Raw genomic sequence first — 20,558 nt, 5'->3', positions numbered from 1 at the left:
ACATGCACGCACGCATGCACACAGCATGTGAGTTTGTTCACAGAGTGCAAGTGCCCTTGAAGGCCAGGAGAAAGTTGTGCCGGATAATTTTATGTCAACTTGACACAAGCTAGAGCCATCTGAGAGGAGGGAGCCTCAATTAAGAAAAGCCTCCATAAGATCAGGCTGCAGGCAAGCGTGTAGGGCATTTTCTTAACTAGTGTTTGGTGGGGGAGGGCCCAGCCCATTGTGGATGGGGACGTCCCTGGACTGGTGGTCCTGGGTTCCATAAGAAAGCAAACTGAGTGACCAGTAAGCAGCACCTCTCCATGGCCTCGGCATCAGCTCCTGCTCCAGGCCCTGCGTGAGTTCTTGCCCGCACTGCTTTTGATGATGAACTGTTATGGTTCTGGGAGTGAAATGAACCCTTTCCTCCCCAAGTTGCTTTCAGTCATGGTGTTTCATCAAAGCCGAAAGAGCCCTAAGAGCCCGGGAGCTGAAATTACAAGTGGCTGTAGGTCACCCACCCGCTCCTCTGTAAAAGCAAGCAGCTCTTTACCACTGAGCCATCTCTCCAGCCAAGTTTCCATACTCTTGAAAATAAGGAAAACATATTCCGTTCATTTACTGAAACTGTTGACTGGTCACTGTGTGCCAGGCACATGGGCAGGCCCAGGAGGTACAATGGCGAGCAGGTTAGGCCTATGTTCACGGCTGGGCCTGCCTTTGACATCTGCACACCTGGGCCAAGGATGGAAACTGTGAAGGGAAGTTAGCACTGCATTTGTTCTGTGTGTGGGGGGGTGGGGAGCGAGATGACAGGTGTCCTGTTTAGCACTCTATACTCCTTTGAGACAGGGTCTCTCACTGGACCTGGAATCAGGCTGTAAGCCAGCAAGCCCCAGAGATCCTCCTATCCCCACTCCCAAAAGCAGTGGGGTTACAGGCATGTGTGCGACCATACCCAGTTTCCCACGAGCGGGCTGGGAATTTAACTTCGGCTTTCACAGCAAAAGCTCTTACCCACGGAGCCCTCTCCTCAGCCCTTGCTTTAATCTTCCAAAGTTAGAAATCAAAGAACAAACTCTTGTGTCCTGACAAGGCACACCTTTATAATAGCTTGGATTCAAATGCAGACTTCCCAGAATCCTTGGGGCCCTGCACTAACACACACTGGGACAGGCAGTCCAATCCTTAGTCCTCATTTCCTTTCCCTACCCAGCCCTGGTCTGTACTGGAAGGCAGGTATGTGGTCATCCCATATACATGTGTACTGTGGGTCCCTGCAGTCCCTTGGACTCTGTGCAGCTTGGGAGTAGGCCCTCAAAAGGACAAGGCTTCTTAGTCCTCTTAGGAGGGAATCGTGTTGGTGGAGTCCAGAGATGGAGCAGCACTGTGATCAAGCAGGCAACTGGAGTACGGTAGGAAGCATGCTGTGCGAGGGGCGACTGGAGCGGTACAGGCAAGAGCACAAGTAACACCAGCATAGAAGCTGGAGATGCCAAAGACAGGAAGAGCGGTGCTGAGGCAGGCTTTGCTAGGGATGTGACATAGTGCTCACGGAGCCTCAAGACGCTTGGTGTGCCTGGGGTCCGTGCAAGCAGTGCAGGTGTTGAGAGGTGAGGTGGGAGAGGCAGAGGTGGGGACAAGTCAGTCATAGACTGTAGGAGAGAGGGAGTCAAGTGCGAGCTAGAGATGCTACTGTGGTCAGAGTGACAGACTCGAGGGGACAGAGAGAGGGCGGCGGAACAGATCACAAGGCTCTTGCCGTGGCCCAGCTCCATCCAATCTGGGAGAGAGCAATGTGGCTGAAGAGAGAAAAAACCACACGAGCCAGAGCAGGGAGACGGGTGATTCACTCAGTGCGGCGCACACTGTGGAGCAGTGACCAGGCCACATGACTGGCATCAGGGCCTGCAGGAGACCCCGCGAGAACATAGTCATAAAGAAATCCACCTTACTCCTGCAGTAACAGATCCTGCCAGCATCTAGAGTGGAGAGAGGGGCTTCCTGGAAGCTGTTACTGGAAGCAAAGCCTGAAAGTTAAAGAACTCAGGCGCTAGGTGGGAGATCCGTTTCAGGTGCAGGTCAAAGCAGGAACTTTGAAGAGGGATGACCACTGAGGGTTAAGGTTAGGAGGGCAGGGAGTGATGGAGGTGGGATGGGAGAAGCTGGCATGGAACATCCAGGGCTGGCAGAGTCCTGAGGATGTGGACACCAGGTGATCCAGTTTTATCAGGATGGTTTGGTGGACAGACCTGGGAGGCAAAGAACAGAGCAGGAGGCACACCTGGTTTTTGCAGGGCTGTGACTGGGACCTTGGCTTTGGGCATGGTAGGCAAGCACTTTGCTAACTGAGCTACAATCCTAGCCTCCATTTTTTTGGCTCTTAAAAATCTTGGCCCCGTCTGTAGGAAGGTCCCGCATCTCTGGGTGGGCTGGTCTTCTTTGTCCTGTCATGTCCCTACCAGGCTTTCTGTTGTATTTCTCAGTTCTGCAAGTTATTAATTAGAGTTTATATTAACTGACCAAAAAAGCATTCCAGGCTGTGGGCACTCAGTGACCTGACACGCTGCTGTGGAATCATGAGAGATTTTGCGACAGACCATTTAGGAATAGCCGGAAGTTAATTTAATTCACCTACAGATCCTCTAAAATGGGTGATTGGGTCAAGATAGACCATGCAAAGGTCTCATTTTCTTTCTTCCCTTTTAGCTTTTGTTTTATGTTTTTTGTTTTTCGAGAGAAGGTTCATCTGTGTAACAGTCCTGGCTGTTCTAGAACTAGCTCTTTTAGACAAGGCTGGCCTCGAACTCACAGAGATCAGACTTTCTCTGCCTCCTGAGGGCTGGGATTAAAGCTGTGCATCACCACCGCCCAATCACCACCGCCCAATCACCACCGCTCGGCAGCTTCATTCGTGGAACTTTTAAATCAGCTTCTATGTAGCCAATCAAGTTAACTGATGGTGCCCTTTCCTGTCAGCTGATGCCAATAGCCTGCTACAGGCTCCAGTGGACGTGTGCACGCTTCTGCTTCTACCAGGAGGTTACGTGTGTGCTCAGAGTCAACTGGGCGATATCAGACACACTTATGGTGGTGTTATTGGCTTTCGCCAGTTAGCTAACGGAACTGCCTCAAATACATGAAGTAAGTATACCAAGACAGACCAGCTGTTTTTACGCAAATGTAGCTGACTTGGGTTTATCTAGAGCAAGCTCCATCTCTCAGTTCTGTGGCCCAGCAGAGAAGGCTCTCAGAAACCATCAGCAGAAGGGACATTACTTACTTGCCTCCCCCAACATCACAGGATCGCGGGCGTCCAGACAGAGACTGGATCTGGGAAGAGACAAAGAAAGCTGGGCTCATTCGGTGCACAGCCAAATTCAGATGTTTGCGAAGTGTTGTCAGAGCCTGTGACAGACAGAGTAGACCAGGGGCATCGTCACAGAGCACCCATGGCGGCTTGGGGGAGTCTTAAATTTCTCAACTCTCCGGTCAAAAGACAAGTATAATATTTACACACTTTCTGGATTCCTCAGTAACGTGTCTTCCAGCTAAACAGTCACTGCCTTCAGAAAGGCAGGCGTTTTGCGCATTCCGATTTTAAATATTTTTTTCAGTTGACAAGAGAGAAAAAAAGGAAATTTAAAAAGCAAAACTGCGTAAAGAAGGAGGGAATGAATGTCAAGGAAAAAGGACGACCTAATTAGAATGTAAATTGGTGGGGGACAGGGATGGGTACTGTGCAGCCACGGGGCCAAGGGAGACGAGCTCATGGCTCCAGAGAGCAGCTCCAGGTACTTGGAGGGAGTGGACACCTGCAGCACACCTATCTTCTACAAGAACCCTTTCACAGCCACGAGGACAGACAGCTGTTTTCATATGTGGACTTTAGGCTCCTAAAGATAAAACATCAACTACATATTTTGCTTTTACAAACAAAAAACCAAAACCAACCAAACAAAACAAACAAAAAAACCACCACCAACAAAAACCCACCTTTTAAGACCACTCTAATGCTAGCAGAAACTTTGGCAGATTTCAGGGAGGAAAAGGAGCAGCACCAATGGGGCCCTGACAGACAGGACAGTTAGGCACAGAGACCAAACAACCAACTACATCTGAGCATCACTAGGGGCTGGAAGGAGGGGCTGGCTCTACAGAGAGCGGCCGAGCTAAGCTGAGGGCCTTCTTCTCCTTAAGGCGAGGTCCGCACAGTGAGGTGGAGGTCAGCAGTGGCCTTTAGATGCTGCCACTGGAAGCTCAGAGAAATCACAGCAAACAGGTGGCGTGTCACCTGCTGCCATCAGCTGGGGCCAAAGGCTGCAGTGTCGGAAAGGATCATCTGTCACGACCGCAGTCCTCAGCAGAGCAGGAGAGCGGCGCCCAAGCAGACGGCTGCCCTTTCGTGCCAGGCCCCAAGCTTCTGACCGTGTGAGGTACAGCAGCCTAACAGTTTTCTTTCGAGAGTAAATTCACAGGAAATCAGGGAAGCCACAGGATCACTATGCTAATTCATCACGTGACCATGATGTCGTTTGGAGCAGCAGCCCCTGCTATGTCTTTCCAGTCTCAGGGTCCAGCCAAGTCCTCTCTTCCCTTTTCCCTAGTTCTGGCTTCCGCCTCTGCAGGGCAGGCAACCAGGATGATGCCTGCAGCCAGGATGGCTCACCCACCTCCTTGGTCTCCCACAGCTGCTTAGGCAGTGGCTTCGGAACATTTAACAGATTCTCTTCTTTCAACGGCCCAGGAAAAGATGCTACTGAAAGGGAGAAGAAAAAGACTCATTGAACTAAGATTAGAAGGCAGCCACCCCACTTTTGGTCAAATAAATCAGCATAGTTAAAAAGAGCTGGGGTAGGAGGGAAGGGGATAGCAAACCTTTATCCCAGCACTAAGGGGGCAGAGGCAGATGGATCTCTATGAATTTAAGGCTAGTATACTCTACAGGACAGCTAGGGCTACACAGAAAGACACTGTCTCAAAAGAAAAGAAAGAAGCTGGGTGGTGGTGACACACGTCTCTAAACCCAGCACTCAGAGGTAGAGGTAGGCAGATCTCTTGAGTTTGAGGCCAGCCTGGTCTACAGAGTGAGTTCTAGGACAGCTAGGATTACACAGAGAAATGCTGTCTCTAAATAAATAAATAAATAAATAGATAAATAAATAAATAAACAGAAAAGGAAACAATTTTTAAAATGGTTCTTAGCATTTAGACATGTCTGCCCTGAAACCTGCTATGTAACCCAGGCTGACCTCGGACTTGCAGCCATCCTCCAGCCTCTGTCTCCCAAGTAGTGAGATTACAGGCATGTGCCACCCTGCCTAGTGAACAGGATTTCTTTAGCAAATATTTATTTTTTACATATTCTTTTTCTTCTTTAGTTATTGCATTATTGTGTGTATGGATATTTCACCTCCATGTGTCTGTGTACTACGTGAATGCCAGTGGCCATGGAGGCTAGAAGAGGGCATTAGATCTCCTGGAACTACAAACAGTTGTGAACCACCAAGGGGGTGCTAGGAAACGAACCCCAGGGCCTCTGGCAGTTCTCTTAACCACCGAGCTATCTCCAGCCCCTTTATCAAATCTTTATTGATGGTCTCCTGAAGGTGCTTTGTGTGTCATTGTAGGAGTTAAAGAAACAGATTCAAATTTGAAGGAATCTATAAACTAGCCAGGGGACGAACGCAACACATCTATGACAGTCATTAAAACGGAAAGAAGCCCAGGAGAATAATATATCCTTGCTTCAGAGCAGAGAAGAACATTGAGGCTTTGAAGCCAGATGCTCTGTGCTCCCTTGAAAGACACAGTCAAGGGAGCACAAGCAAGAGAGTGTGGAGTAAGTAAAGAAGTCCAGAGAAGAAGTGGTGGCTACCACCAGCCAGAGTGCTCTTTTTCCTTGGACTATGGGCTAGGTAAAGGATAACGATAGGAAACAAAGGGTAGAAGTCTGAGACCAGGCCAGGGCCCTGCAGGCATGGGAAAAGAGATAAGGAAAAATCCACACACTAATGATATGAAGAAGGCAACAACAAATGAAGAGGTGGGTTGGGGAGCTGGCTCGGTGGAGAGAGCACTTGCCTTGTAAGTGAGAGCCAGAGTCTGGATTCCCAGAACCCATGCAAAAGCCAGGCAGACATGGCAGCTGCCTGTAATCCCAGAGCACCAGGGGCAGAGAAGGGGGCTCCCTGCTCCAGGAACGAGCTGACTAGCTAGATTAGTCCAAGCCAGGAAGTGCTAGATTCAGCAGGTCTCCTACTTGATAGATAATGTGGAGAATAATCAAGGAAGACACCCAGCTCTGGGCTTCCACGTGAATGCACATGTATGTGCAAGCACCCTCTAAGGCGTCCACATACATAAACATGATGTATGTGTGCACGCACGCACACACAATGTATGACAATCACAGTGGCAGTGAAGCTACTTGGTAAAGGGCTGGGACTGGGACTAAAGAAGAACTGATAACCCAGTGGCACATTTGGCTGAGCAGCTGATAGGGGTTCTAATGTTACAGAACAACCCGGCTTTGCTTGAAGGGACTGTCCTTGGCTGTCTGCGTGAACATGCTCAGTCACACCAATGAAAGAGAGAAGGCCAGCCAAGACACAAACCAAGAGAAGGCTCTTTGTTCTCAGACACAGACCAAAGGTCAAAGGCGAGCTCTGAAGAACTATGTGATCTAATGTCAGGAAGATTGTTCTAGAGCAGACCCTGGAGACTGCTCGGAAGAATTCTAGACTGAAGGGTTCTAGAGCAGACCCTGGAGACTGCTCAGAAGAATTCTAGACTGAAGGGTTCTAGGGACTGCGTGGCTCCACTGTGCCTGTCCTGCTTTGGCCTGTACGAGATGAGTAACAGAACTCAGGAAGTCACTTAAAAATAAGATCAAAGCTAGGCGTGTTGGTACAAGTCTGTAACCCCAGCATGTAGGAAGCAGAAGCAGGAAGATCAGGGGTTTGGTGCCAGTCTGAGCTACATGATACCAAATCTCAAAGAACAGACAACAAAACAATGGCCAAAATTTCAGAATGAACTCTGAGAAAAGGTTTAAAATAAATCCTCTAAGTTTCTCTCTCTCTCTCTCTCTCTCTCTCTCTCTCTCTCTGTCTCTCTCTGTCTCTCTCTCTTTTGGTAAGTTAATAAAACTTAGTAAATAATTACAGCTGTGGCCTCCAGAATTCATTCTCAGTGGCAGGCCCAGCACGATGCAGGGTTCATCATGGCTGACCTCCCAGCACTAGGGCAGCTAATGCCACTTCTGCTGAGACGACCGAACTTGATCTGTGGCCTCGGGGTCGCTCAGTTCTGAGATTCAAACCACTCACTCTTTCTCTCCTTTTTTTCTTCTTCTTCCTTGTTTCCCTTTATGTATTGCTAAGGATAGGCCCTGAAATGTCCTACATGACCTCACCGAGTCACCCAGAGGGATTAGTCTCTTGTGAAGAGTATATTCTGTTCTTGTTGGCTCTTTTTCTCATCACGAATATAAATGTTTCAGAGAGGTAAGCCCCGCGAGGCTCTAAGACTGTTCTACTTCTGGGTGATGCTGAATAAACAGTGCCCGGGACATGCAGACCCACAGGGGCTCTCCACAACTGGGGACAGGAGCAGAGGGCTTTGTGAGCCTTTGTGGTTCTAGGCAAATGGAGAACAAGGACAGCAATGTGCTCGGAAGGTTCTACGGGAGGCTAAGCAAGCAGCCTCATGACCTAAGGCCTAAAGAGATGGTCACAGGACAGGGACTGGGGCAGGCTGCAGGGCCTCAACAGGTTGTTTCCCTGAGGAATTCATTGTTTGTAGTTTGTTTCCATGTACAAGGCTTGTTGGGAATTCTTCAAAGAAATAGCTGGGGATGGCGCTGAAGCCGTTTCTTCACCTCTGTCCTGAATGATCAGATGAAGCAGTTTCAAGTTTTCTTTCCCCTTTTTTTGGTTTCATTTGTTTGTTTGCTTGCTTTATGAGACAGAGTTTGCCCTCTGGAACTTGCTCTATAGAATACACTGACCTTGAACTGCCTCCTGAGGGCCAGTTTCAAGTTTTTATGATTTTATTTAACACCTAAAATGGTTTGCTCAGAAAAGGAGTGTGCAGGGTGATGTCAGAGGGCTCTGCCTCATGCAAGTGATCCTTGCTTATCTTGTTCTCCACAAGCCTGGCCTCTGTGACATAAAACAAATTTAGCCATTCAGCTAATTCAGAATATAAAAATAATTATATTTCAGTTCATAAAGGTCCAATGGTGCAAGTATTAACTGGCTAAACGAATAGCTTTGGAGCCCCATTTGCTGAGGCTTTCAGGTTCATCTCAGCAGATCTCCAGCATGATTTTAATTGGCTTTATGAAGTCAGTAACTTCTGCAAAATGCATAACTCTGTATTATAATAAACTTGTATCTTTTTCTTTTTTGGGGACAGGATCTCATGTAGCCCAGGCTAGTCTCAAGCTCTATGTATAGCTAAGACTCTCCCGGAACTTCCGGTCCTCCTGCCTTCAGCTCCCAGGCGGAGGACTGCAGGAGTGCAAAAGCCTGGTGTGTCTGGTGCTGGAGGCCGAACTCTGAGCTGCATGCATGCATGCTGAGCAGTCCACAGCCTTAGTGCAAACTCACACGTGTCCTGCACTGTCATTTAAATCTGTCAGTAGCTCAGAGTAACTTTTCTAAGGGGGCTGAGACAGTGTGGAAAGCAGGCCGTGGAGCAACTGCTTAAGTCTGCGACTAATTCACATTTTCATGTGGTTACAACTCTTCCTTCCTTGCCCAAGCTTGTGACTGTGGTACCAAGGGGACTCGGGTAACAAGGAACCATTGTAATCTGGTCACACATTTCCTCTCTCAGGGCTTTGATCATGTCTTGCTAATTTCCTTAGAGCATCTCAGATAAGTACTCTAAGCAACAGTTGTCGGACTTTACATGAATATGACTCTCAACCCCAACACCTGCTCATACCTTCCCCATGGCAGTCATTTTCTCCATCACAGAAACCTGGTAGAAAGAGAAAAAAAAACTTTTATATGTGATATTATCATTTATCATGCATTAGAATAACTTTTTGACATGAAATATAATTTTTGAAGATTCTAAAGCAGTTCTGACAAAGCTCATTCAAGTGCTTTGGCATTCATACTAAAACAGATGCAGTTACTCAGAGCCGAGAGCAAAAAAGTTTGTTCTGCCACACTTCCAAATAAGTCATCCTACAGGAGGGCAGGAACTTGGAATCCATGTCACTGTTCTGACACTTACTCTGGGTGGTAGTTCCGTGCTGGACACTGGGACATATTCTGGACTCTTAAACAAGTTGCTTAAAAAAAAAAAAAAAAAAAAAAACCTAGAGACTAAGTGAAGGTAAGGGTAAATGTGGTAGCTGTTCACAAAGCTTTTAAACACTAGTCTAGAGTCAGTTCTGGCCGAAGGAAGAAGAGAGGACCATGTGCCGTCCCTTCAGCAGCTCTGGCTGGAACTAGAGTCGCCCCACATGGCCTAGTTAACCCTCCTCCCTCAGAGCAATTTTACACCAAGTGAGTTCTCAGCATAGACTCAGGATAAAATTTGAAGTCTAAGCCCTTAAACACAGCTCAGCTTAGGTAAGTTTCTAGACGCAATGGTTAAATTATAAATTAACCCACTCATTCTATAATATTAATACTTAATAATCAATCATTCACTCTACAGATACTTGCTCAGTTTTTGCAGTGTGCATTAGAGGATTGGGGCAGGTGGTGCAGGGTAGGCAGGAAGAGGCATCTTAGGGGCAGATGAACACTAGGAGTTCCCCAAAGCGCCAAGGGCTTACTAATTGATCAGACTCACAAAAAGGAGACTTTCTCCCAGAAAACAGAATCTGAGTTAGTGACTAAAAACTGTTTCAGTGTATCTTCCAGACCACTAAGGAGTAATTTCTTTTTCTTTTCTTTTTTATTTTTTTGAGACAGGATTTCTCTGTGTAACAGCCCTGGCTGTCCTGGAACTCTCTCTGTAGACCAGGCTAGTCTAGCCTCAAACTCACAGAGATTCGCCTGTTACCGCTGGGTCACAAGGGTAAATTTGTTAAGACAAGGAGTCTTGAACCTGATCTTTAAGGATGTTGATGCAGAGGGTATGTGAACTGCATGTTTCTCAACAGCAGAGTGCTTGCCCAGCATGCTGAGGCCATGGATCTGAGGCCAGCACCACACACAAACAAAGGAAAAGATGACAAAAACCAAGGAAGCAAAGCGAACTGGACAAGGTGCAGAGCTGGACAGGAGGCACCGGAGAACGCAGTACAGAGGGACAGAGGCAACGCTCCAGAGTCAGCACTGACAGCGAGGGGGGGGGGGGCCCGCGAGTGGCTCATTTACATTGTAGCTTTTTGAGAAAGGATAGGGAACTTGACTGTTATGACCACCAAAATGTAACTATCCTATTCAAAATGATAAATTGCATTTTATGAAATGGTCTCTTATGGTACATTGAGGAACTTCTTCATCAAGACACTCTGTTTAGTTACTAAGGTTAACCAGTTCCTACAACACAAAGAGCTAACTGAGGGTACCACGTGAACTTCAGAGGTGAGCAGATTCCCTGTGTGGCACCCTGCTTGTGCGGTGCAGGAGGCAGGCTTCATCCCTAGGTAGGCAGTAAGAACAGGGAGGGAGAGGATAACACTTGCTGCGTGCCGGGCACCTCACACACGATCTCATCTCATCCTTGGAGCAACTGTATGAGACATGATCGATCTATCGCCACGGCCAAGATCACACTGCCGGTTCTGGGACTAGAACTCCGGGCTTGTCACCTTCAGAGCCAGTGTGCTGTGCCCGGAGGGATTCGGGTGAGTGGAAGTAAGGCTAATGGGCTGCCTCGGTGGAACGAGCAAGAGTGGGGAGGATTAAGGAAAAGGGGAGGGGAAGACGAAGACACAGCAAGGGCAGGGGATGGTGAGGTCTGGGAGAATGGGAGACACGCGGGCTGGAATTGGGATGAAGCGGAGAACAGAGGTCTGGGTTAATAATAAGCTGGAGAGACTGTTCTTCGTGGCAGAACATGAGAAGCTTTTGGACAGCCTCATGGCCGGGCACCAGGCTGGAAAGCCAGCAGACTGAACACTGAGTTGTGAAGCTGGGTGGGTGGCAGGCAGTGAAGACTGAAAACACAAGGGCAGAGCTGGTCTATCGTGTGGGTGAAAGGCCAGGGAATAAGAACAATTTAATATCACTCTCAGGTGTTCCACTGAAGACCAGAAGACGGGGCAGCTGTGACTGACAATTTATTCAAAATTAACATATAACAAAATAGCCCAATGTGGATTTCTATTGCTGCTACTACTATTACCACGGCAACAGTCACATACGAACGTGCAAACACAATATACCAAAGGGCATGACTTTAACACAGGGGTTAAAGACAAAAAGCAGGGAACTGTGACTGGGTATCTAGAAAAAGAGTCCCACAGGCAATGACCGAGGTCGCATCTGTGCTGTGGGAAACCCACAGCCTCGGAGCCTCAGAGGGTTGACCTATCTAAGAGCAGCTGAGCCCATGTCTGGCAAGCCTACACAATGCCTCACAGTCTTCATGTGCAGTAGAAATACAAGGTGTAGACGCTGTGAATCCTCTGAGAAGTTTCTAGAATTTCAGCCTCCCTATCTGGGCCTCCCTGCCATCCTGATGACACTTTTGTTTTTGTTTTGTTTTATATTTTATTCTCTCTCTGTCTGTCTCTCCCTCTGAGTGTATGTGTGTGTGCGCGCACACGCATACGGGCACACATGAGCCGTGTGTGCAGGCAGAGGTCAGCAGACATCCTTGGGTGTTGGTCCTCAACTTCAACCTTAATTGAGCCGGAGTCTCTTCTCACTGGCTGCTGCATACTCAAGGCTATCCGACCCATGGACTTGTGGGCATTCTCCTGTCTCCACCTCTCTCCTTCCCATAGAAGTACTCAGATACATGTGCACACAGCAACATCTGGCTTTTAGATGGATTCTGGGGATCCAAGCATAGGTTCTCATATCTGCATGGGAGTATTTGCTCTGCTGAGCGTTTCCCCGGCTGTGTCAGGCAGACAAGTGTCGTGCGTTAACAGGCTTAGCTCTCTGATGGTTACTCTGATGGTTAAAGTCTTAACCGTCTCTGCACACTGCGAGTCAGGGCTTATTGCTGGTTGAAGGGTCATTGAGAAACAGATCACATCTCTAGACCTCAGAGGAGACCTAAGGGACTACAGTCCTCAGAGATGGTGGCTTGTAGCTACAGTCTGCACGCTTTGCCCTTAGCTCCTAGCCTGCTCCCTGAAGAGCAGGGGCCACTCTAGCTCCTTCTACATGCTATGATGAAGGAGGACAATTTGAAGATAAAGCCAGGACAGGGCAAGTGTCACAGAGAGTCACTGTGCTGCTCCATCCACACATCTACACGGAACAGTAATGACACTCACTGCACGTTACCAGGGAAACGGGTAATTAGACAAGAAGAGGGAAATGATGAAACCCTGTTTGGCTATAAGAAAGTTTGTTTCTGTCATTCACAACTTCATAACATTTATGTCGAGTTGTCATGTAACTCAACAACCATTATATATCAGGCTAACAGCTTTGCTTCCTGGGAATATAATCTGAGCTAGCAAATGGGTCATATTCTTCATGTAGCTAAACTATGAGCGGGCACTCCCTCATCTTCTGCTCCCAACCACGACGACAGTGACGACGGTGGACTTCCATCACGATGCTTAGCAGAGGTCCCCAGGAAAGGGTCGCTGTTATTGTTCCGACTACAGAATCTAGTTCTGGACATTGGTTATATTTTCCCATCACTTTTAAAATCCTTACTTTATTTGGTGGGTCCTATAAAAAGAAATACTTTTTTTGTGAAGCTAGTTGGTATTTTTAAAATCCAAAAGGAAAGAAAATGAAAAACTTTAATGAATTACATGGGGAAAATACATAAAACCATTTAAAATAGCTCCCACCAACAAATATAATTCTCTAGAAATAATTCTCATCCTTGGAGACTTGAATAATATTTTAAACACACTGGCTTTCCCATGTAAACACATCCATATTTGGACGTCTTTCTGAGGCCTGCGATATTGCAGAGGCAGGCACACAGTGCAGACAGCCATGCTGGGGCTTGGCTCAGCTTCTGCAGTTGGCAGACACTGGGGCCCCATGATTTCTAACAGTTGAAAAGGAGAGACCACCAAGTTCCTGAGGCCACCCAGGAGCCCTGCCCAGGACCCACTCCTTCTCCCCTTCTTGTCGCTCAGGGATCAGTGTCTGTCACCCACCTCCCATCGTGAGCTGCGCACCTGCTGGCAGTCCCTCTTCTCTTAGAGACGACCTTACTCTTAAAGCAAACATTCAGCTCGATTCCCTTAGTTATTTTCTTTCTCTTTACATGGAAGCTCAAATTCTCCTTAAATTAGCAATGGTTCCCTTGTCCTCTCTAGGCCTTCAGTCCCCTCTAGAACAGGGTAACCTCAGTGGGTAACACCAAGGCAGGAACACAGGCTTCAGGGAAGATGACACTAGGTTAGCTGGCACCCATCAGGGTGACAGACACCTTGCTGTGTGGACAGGCACCCCACTGGTTAGTCTCTGCTTTTTAAGGTTTTGTTTATACACATCCATTTCTACCTATCCTAAAGGTTACTGTCCTCTAGCTTCCCCCACACCCACTTCTCTAAGCACTGTTCAGTGACCCACATCTAATTCCGACTTCCCGGCCAACTTCCCTCTCATATTCCCATGTATGGAAATACAGCAGATGTCCCCGGCCAATTCCAAAGCTCTCAGGCTTTACGAAGAGTCATTTCAGCAAATGAATTGCACCAAGGGAGCAAATATAGTAACAATTACTATCAAATCCTACCCTATTATATGCAAGGAAGTGAGACCATGAATGGCTCTCCTCGGACGGAACAGACATTTTAGGCTTTAAATAAACCCAAACTGCAAAGGAAACCGGAAAAGGCAGTATCTAGGCCAGTCCTTACACTCAAAGTCAATCTGTATATGGAGCAGACGATTCAAGCCTGTGTTCTTTCTAGATTAGAAGGCCCAGAAAGACATACTTGGGAAGTATCTGAATGAAGCATCCCCACTTCGGGTTAGATGTGTGCACCTGGTCCTATCAGTTTTAGGGAGTGCTCAGAACAGTGAGAGTTCTTCATACTTCTCCAGCAGTAAATGTGTCTCTGTACTGAACACTGTGTCGGGTGTTGGCTAGGACAGGACTTTTAAGACAGTGCCTTCAGGAACTTTACCCTAAGCAGGGGGAGAGGAGCAGTCTACATGAAGAAGCGGTAGTCAGATCACAGAACCTGCACGTAGGAGGGCACAGGTAGCTCGGGACCAGCAGAGGGAGGAAGGGCAGACACGGCGGAGGAGGTGGTGGCTGGGTAGGAGAGGAAGACACGGGGATGAGGGGAGACAGCAGGAGAACCCCAGCAAGTTCACATGTGAGGAGCGGGCTGGGGAACAGGAGGGGGGTATGCTCATGTAACTCCAGCAAAAAGGCCTTGAACGGAAGTGCGTTGGTGGTTTCTGAGAGAGAGCATGAGAGCAGACAGGGGTAACAGTGGAAGCAGAGGCACAAAGTAGCACGAGTCTGCCTGTCCCGGTTCCTGGACTTTCTCTTTCAGACTGCCTCTGGCCCACAGGGAGAAAACCAGGGTTCTGAGCAGAAATGGAGACCAAGGAGCAAATGACGACACTCAGCTTCCATTCTGCTCCCCTCTCTCGCCTGTTCTCTGGGACAAGCCTTAACGTGGAAAGGTCTTCTCCTTGGCTCTACTCCGCCCTGGTCGTGATTACTCCTCCCACGGGGACTGTCTGTGCCAGTTCTGCTGGAGGGTTTGCCTCCATCCCGAGGTTCAACCCTACAGGGTCCATGGATCCTCAAAGTGAAGCCACTTCCTCCACCCTGGTCATATCAGTGACAAAAAAAGGCCTTGGAAAACCCAACAAAATCACCACAAAGGTATAAAAGCTGGGACAAAGACCAGCAAGGATGCCGCAGCAGAAGCCTGTGTAGAGGGTGATGGGTGTCTAGAAAAGGGGCTTCAGAGCCAAGAGATGCCAACAGGGAAGCAGGAGCCATGGGCGAAGGAAGGAAGGGAGGCAGTCTAACTGTCCCATGAACACACACACTTCCCCTGCTGGGAGCTTTTCTCTGAAGACCACCAGACTGGAGAAGAGCATGCACCACGGACGCTTTTCTCTCTCAGTTTCTACAGTGCAGGAGAAAGCACAGATGCCAGTAGCAGGGGCCTATGTGTCTTACCCATGTATGGGGCAGGCCAGGGTGACTGGCCGCCTCCTCCATAGGGGTCCTGGGGCTTGGTGCTCAGAGCACTCGTATGAAGAGCAGAATCAGAATTGGTCCTGAGGAGGGAGGAGAGAGTCTGGCTGAAAATCCATTTTTTTCCTCAGTGAAATGCAGCTGTTTTTGATTTTTTTCTAAATATTACCAACAGGAGAGAAGATGAGAACAACCAACTTTACAAACATCCACACAATGAAGGCTCAGGACCTACCTGCAGTCCTTCATACCACGAAGGCACCTGAGGACCACCATATGTTCAAAGAGAGTTCAATCTGGGCTCGGAAGGCCTTACACTATGAGGCGAATGGCACAGGGACTATTTCAGCAAGGTTGGCCTCAGCTTCACAGCTTCCCTAAGGCCGTCCTTTTCCCTCTGCATCTCAGAAGAGGGTCTGGGGCCCTTCTGACCCAGGGTTGCACTAGGTTTCTTGAGAATTCCTGAGCCCATGTGGAAAAGCACCCGCAACAGTGGTTCTTAAGCCCTTTCCGGGAGAATACAAGGTCAGAACGCCGGCACCATCCCCTCTTCATTCTCACCTCCGAGGGCACAGCAGGGCTCCCCAGCAGTTGTGCATACATCACAACAGACAGCACAGGCACTGACTATGGCTGCAGGAGGTACAACAATGCAACTAGTCTGTACACTCTGTTTGTTTTAGGAAGGCTACTGTGTGTCTTTTTAAGAAGGTATTATTTCTGTTGGCATGTAATAAGTTTATTGTTGCTATGCTGAAATGCACCAATGGGTACATTTCACATCTCTGCTACATTTCTATTGGCGGCAGCTGAGTATCGATGGGTACGCTCACATAGAGAAATATTCTTTCTGTGTGTGTGTGTATGTGTGTGTGTGTGTGTGTGTGCGCGCGCGTGCGTGCTGTTGTTTCCAGTGTAAAATAGGCCTAGGCAAATGTGTGGGAACTGTTGATCAACAGCAAGTATTTGAAACGCTCTCAGATAGTTCTAGTGTATGCACAACTTCAGCTCCAAAAGACGACAACTATTTATTTATCCCATCCAAAGGTCAAACTGTCTGTCATACAGGGGGCACATGAGCAACTTCAAGTTAGCCTAAAATGCTTCTTCATGCTCTGCTCCAGGCAACAGCTTCATGTGACTGGAGCCACGTGGTTTCAGGGGAGGGAAGAGGCGACAAGGGAAGGACTCTTGGGATGCTGCGGGAACAGTGTGTGCCCTGAGGGCTCCTGGCTCCGGCAGAGTCACAGAAACCCAGAAAACATCAGTCAAACAGAGGAAGGATGGGGAAATGGGACTGTCCACTGCCATTGGACTACGGAGTGGAAATTATTGTTACTGTTGCTAATCCCTCTGCAGTTATGAGCTTTAAGACTCTCCGTGGCCTTCAACTGGTAGGGCATTCACAGCTGGTGGGATATCTACAGCTGGAGGGGCATTCACAGCTGGTGGGGTATCTACAGCTGGTGGGACATTCACAGCTGGTGGGATATCTACAGCTGGAGGGGCATTCACAGCTGGTCAGAGGGATGACACAGGAAGGAGGGAGAGAAGAAATGAGACTGGCAGAATGCTGACCAAGACAGAAACACTTCGAGTGGGCACAGGCTGTTTACCACTTTATCTCTCCTGCATATACTGAAAACTTCACACCACTGAGAGTTTTCATTTTCAAATTAATATTTAAGATTCGGCTCCATAGCTCACGGTTTTTAACTAGCTGTCTCCTGCCTCTCAGCTTCCGGAGTACTGGAATTACAGCCTGAGCCACCATGTCCAATTCAAGCTTTTGGTTGTTTTTCAAATTCCAGTCCCCTCTGCATATTAGCTAAATGTTTCTGGGGGAAGTCATTTATCCTCTTAAAGCAGAAAAGGACAGTCATTCTTGTGGCATCAGGATTGAAAAGTGACTGAAGTATGGCCTAAAGTAACCTGGAGAATAGTAGACATATATTGTACTGTGCCTCCAAGTGGCGTCTTATTTAATCCTTCCAGCCAATCCCCTCCTGGGAACAATTACTACCTCCGTGTTCATATGTGCAGACAGACAGAAGGTACTCTGTCTGGGATCACGTGGTCAGAGGCAAACCTTGGCGGTCCCCTCAGACTCCATGTTCTTAACGCACATCTCCTACACACTCAACAGTATTCTGTTTTATTTTTTACCACTTCGTATAAACACAACTGATACAAACAAACTGGGCAGCAAGATAACACGTAGAGCTACCTAGCCAAACCCGTTGTCTCCTTGAAAATGTACTTCTACTACGAAACAGCCCACATACCTGTTAAGTGCAGACGTCAGCCTGAATCCAGGATGTTTTTCTTCTTTCCAAGGAGGCTGCTGCCTTTAGAAACCAGAACGACATTAAAAAGGGAAGAAGGTTAAGCTATGGGACCAAAGAGTGTTTGGTAGCTGGCTCTTCTAACCTCGCCATCTGGGCCCTGGGTTATCTAAAACCCTCAGGCCTCGCTCTGCTCAGCACTGGAGAGGAGGCCGGACTGAGTGGCCTCTCTGAGTGGCAGTTCTGTCTTCCAAGACAACTACCATGAATCCATAGCATGGGCACACTTGGACGCTGGGTGGAACCGGTCAAAGGAAGAGTGACCCTCCCTCTCTAAGGGACAGTCTTATTCCAGAACACCAAGTTTCCCCTCATCGTGCACCTTGAGTGTGTGTGCAGGGCTGCTTTGGCCATCCTGGATATGATTATTTGCTCTCTCATGGAAGGCCATGAGTGCAACATACTTGCCAGCCATCCTATGAAGACAGTCACCTGACCAAGCCCAGGGCTCTGAGGAGCAAAAGACACCCAGGGATACGGGGCTGAAGCGCATCCATCTGGAGATCTGCCCCTTCTCATTTAAAGTACAATTACAAATGTGAATCTCAGGACTCCTGAGGAGGCTGAGACCTGAGGAGGTGGGGCCAGTGCTGCTCCATCTTGACCTTTCTCAGACCCATGATAAGGGCTCAGTCAGCATTCGCCCAAAGAGTTGATGAGGGAAAGATTGAGAGTTGACATTTAGAGAATTCTCTCTTTTTAAAATGTCTTCTCTTTTTTTTAAAAAAAAAAATTCTTCCTTCCTTCCTTCCTTCCTTCCTTCCTTCCTTCCTTCCTTCCTTCCTTTTTCTGGTTTTTTGAGACAAGGTTTCTCAGTAGCTATGGAGTCAGTCCTGGAACTCAATTTGTAGACCAGGCTGACCTCGAACTCACAGAGATCCTGCCTGTCTCTGCCTCCCGAGTGCTGGGGTTAACGGTGCGTGCCACCACCGCCCGGCATCTTGTTTTCTGGGACAGGGTCTCACTCTGTATCTGAGGCTGACCTTGAATATACAGCAATCCTCCTGTTTCAGCTACCCAAGTTCTGGGATTACAGCTGTGGGCCATCACTCCTGGTGATACATACATTTTAGGAATCTCTTAAATCTGATGTGGAGATGTGAACTAATGCCTCACACAAAACAGAGGCAGTCAGTTCTCTTTCTGTGAATGTCTAATGGATCACCATTATACCAGATACAAAACATATTCACAGACGCTAGACCAAATACATTTTCAATTTAGGAGTCTTTTATCCCCTTCAGTAACTGACTAAGAAATGCCAGAGAAGGAATTTATTTTTTCATGTCTATCATAAGACTACCAAATCAGACATTTTGTTGGTAAATGTTTTCCCAGTGTATTTCTATTTGAATCTAGATTTGCTTAAGTAATTTTTATTCTATATTTCCTTACAAGCTCAGAATTACATACGGAAAGGCTTTTTAATGTTGTTGTCATCTGAGATAGGGACTCATTTCATCGCCTGGGCTCCCTGGAGTTCACTGTGTCACTTAGACTAGCCTCAAACTTGTGATTCTGCAGACACCTAAGTGCTGGTATTGAAGGCATGTACCACCATGCCCAGCTCAAGACTTAAACAAGATAAAACAAAATGTGATGTTAAAATTTCTAGCTAGGCCAGGCACTTGGGGCACAAGCAGGAGTATTGCTGTGAATTCAAGGCTAGCCTGGTCTACATAGCGAGCTCCAGAATAGCCTGGACTACATAGAGAGATGCTGTCTTCCCACCCTTCCCCCCTCCAAAAAATATCATGGTGGAATTTGTCTCTGATTCCATCATTGGAAAGGCAGAGGCAGGAGGTCAGGAGTTCAAGGCCCTCCTTGACTATATCACAAGTTTGAGGCTAGCCTGAGCTACAAGAGACCCTGACTCAAATTAAAAAAAAAAAAGCCAGAAACTTAAATAATATATAAACAAGTCTAAAACAACATTCAAGATGGTTAAACCACCTTAAAAAGAGGTTCTTTCCTATCTGTTAAAATACTCCTATAAAACAAAACACAACACATCACTTCTATTCAGCTCTCTTACCTTGGCCAGCTCTCATCCAGGGCCTGCGAAGGATAACTGGCTGCGAAAGTATTCCCATCAAAGTAGAATTTTTAATAAAGGAAAACAAAATTTATGGGGAATTGAAGCAGAATTAAGAAACTGAAACTGGAGGTTTGGCCGCTGAGTTGCCCCCCACACTTAATGGGGCACGCCCCTCCACATTCTCACCAGTTCTGTGATCTGTTCTCTCACCGTGTCCTCACCGGGCTCGTGTGGGCTGTTTCTGTGTCGTGTAAGTGCATATGTGTTCTGAGTGAACTGTGCAGATGTGTGCGGAGGTCAGAAGCCACCCTCCGAAGCCATCGGCCTTGGTTTGTTGTTGCTGTCGTTTCATCGCGCGTGCGTGCGTGTGTGTGTGTGTGTGTGTGTGTGTGTGTGTGTGTGTGTGTATGACAGGGTCTCCCTATCTAGTGCTGGCTGTTCTGGAATTCTCTATGTAGACCAAGCTGGCTGTGCAGTGCTGCCTCTGCCTCCCAGAGCTGAGATAAAAGGCTTGCACCATCATGCCCTGCTCCCTGTTTGCTGAGACAGCATCTCCTTGGCTTGTAGCTCACCAACCGGCCAGTCAGCTCCAGGGATCTGCCTGTCTCTGCCTGCCCAGCGCTCTGATTATAAATGGGTGCCGCCATGTCCTGCTTTTTCACATGGGTTCTGGGGATCAAACTCGGGTCCTCAAGTTTGCATGGTTGAGTTCTCTGCCCACTGAGCCTACTCTCCCCACCCCGTCATGTGTGTGTGTGTGTGTGTGTGTGTGTCCTGCCCAATGTTTGTTTCCACTATTTGCATGACAAACACTTGTAAGGTCACCCTATGCAGGCCTCCCTTTCTCTGGGTGGATGGACTCAGGACCAGCTAGTTTTTGTCAAGGTTTCTCATTCTGC

At 47.8% G+C, this 20,558-nt stretch overlaps 1 protein-coding gene across 3 annotated transcripts in view; it reads right to left on the bottom strand.

The window, feature by feature from the left end:
* Window positions 1-20,558, bottom strand: part of Crtc3 (CREB regulated transcription coactivator 3) — a 104,405-nt gene that overhangs the window by 16,465 nt on the left and 67,382 nt on the right. For 2 of the 3 annotated variants that reach the window (XM_057756263.1, XM_057756262.1), the window contains exons 4-9: window positions 19,657-19,718; window positions 17,562-17,624; window positions 15,259-15,359; window positions 8,941-8,976; window positions 4,659-4,744; window positions 3,269-3,318 (exon numbers count right to left, since the gene is read on the bottom strand). In XM_057756263.1, coding sequence (XP_057612246.1) covers window positions 3,269-3,318; window positions 4,659-4,744; window positions 8,941-8,976; window positions 15,259-15,359; window positions 17,562-17,624; window positions 19,657-19,718 — 398 coding nt within the window. The remainder of the gene's footprint in view (window positions 1-3,268; window positions 3,319-4,658; window positions 4,745-8,940; window positions 8,977-15,258; window positions 15,360-17,561; window positions 17,625-19,656; window positions 19,719-20,558) is intronic. The other variant, XM_057756264.1, reaches the window with a different exon arrangement.

The sequence above is a fragment of the Chionomys nivalis genome, chromosome 23 (assembly GCF_950005125.1).
Source record: "Chionomys nivalis chromosome 23, mChiNiv1.1, whole genome shotgun sequence".
Classification (NCBI taxonomy): Eukaryota; Metazoa; Chordata; class Mammalia; order Rodentia; family Cricetidae; genus Chionomys; species Chionomys nivalis.
Note: the sequence above shows the minus strand (reverse complement) of the source record. Positions and strands in the feature narration are given on the sequence as shown.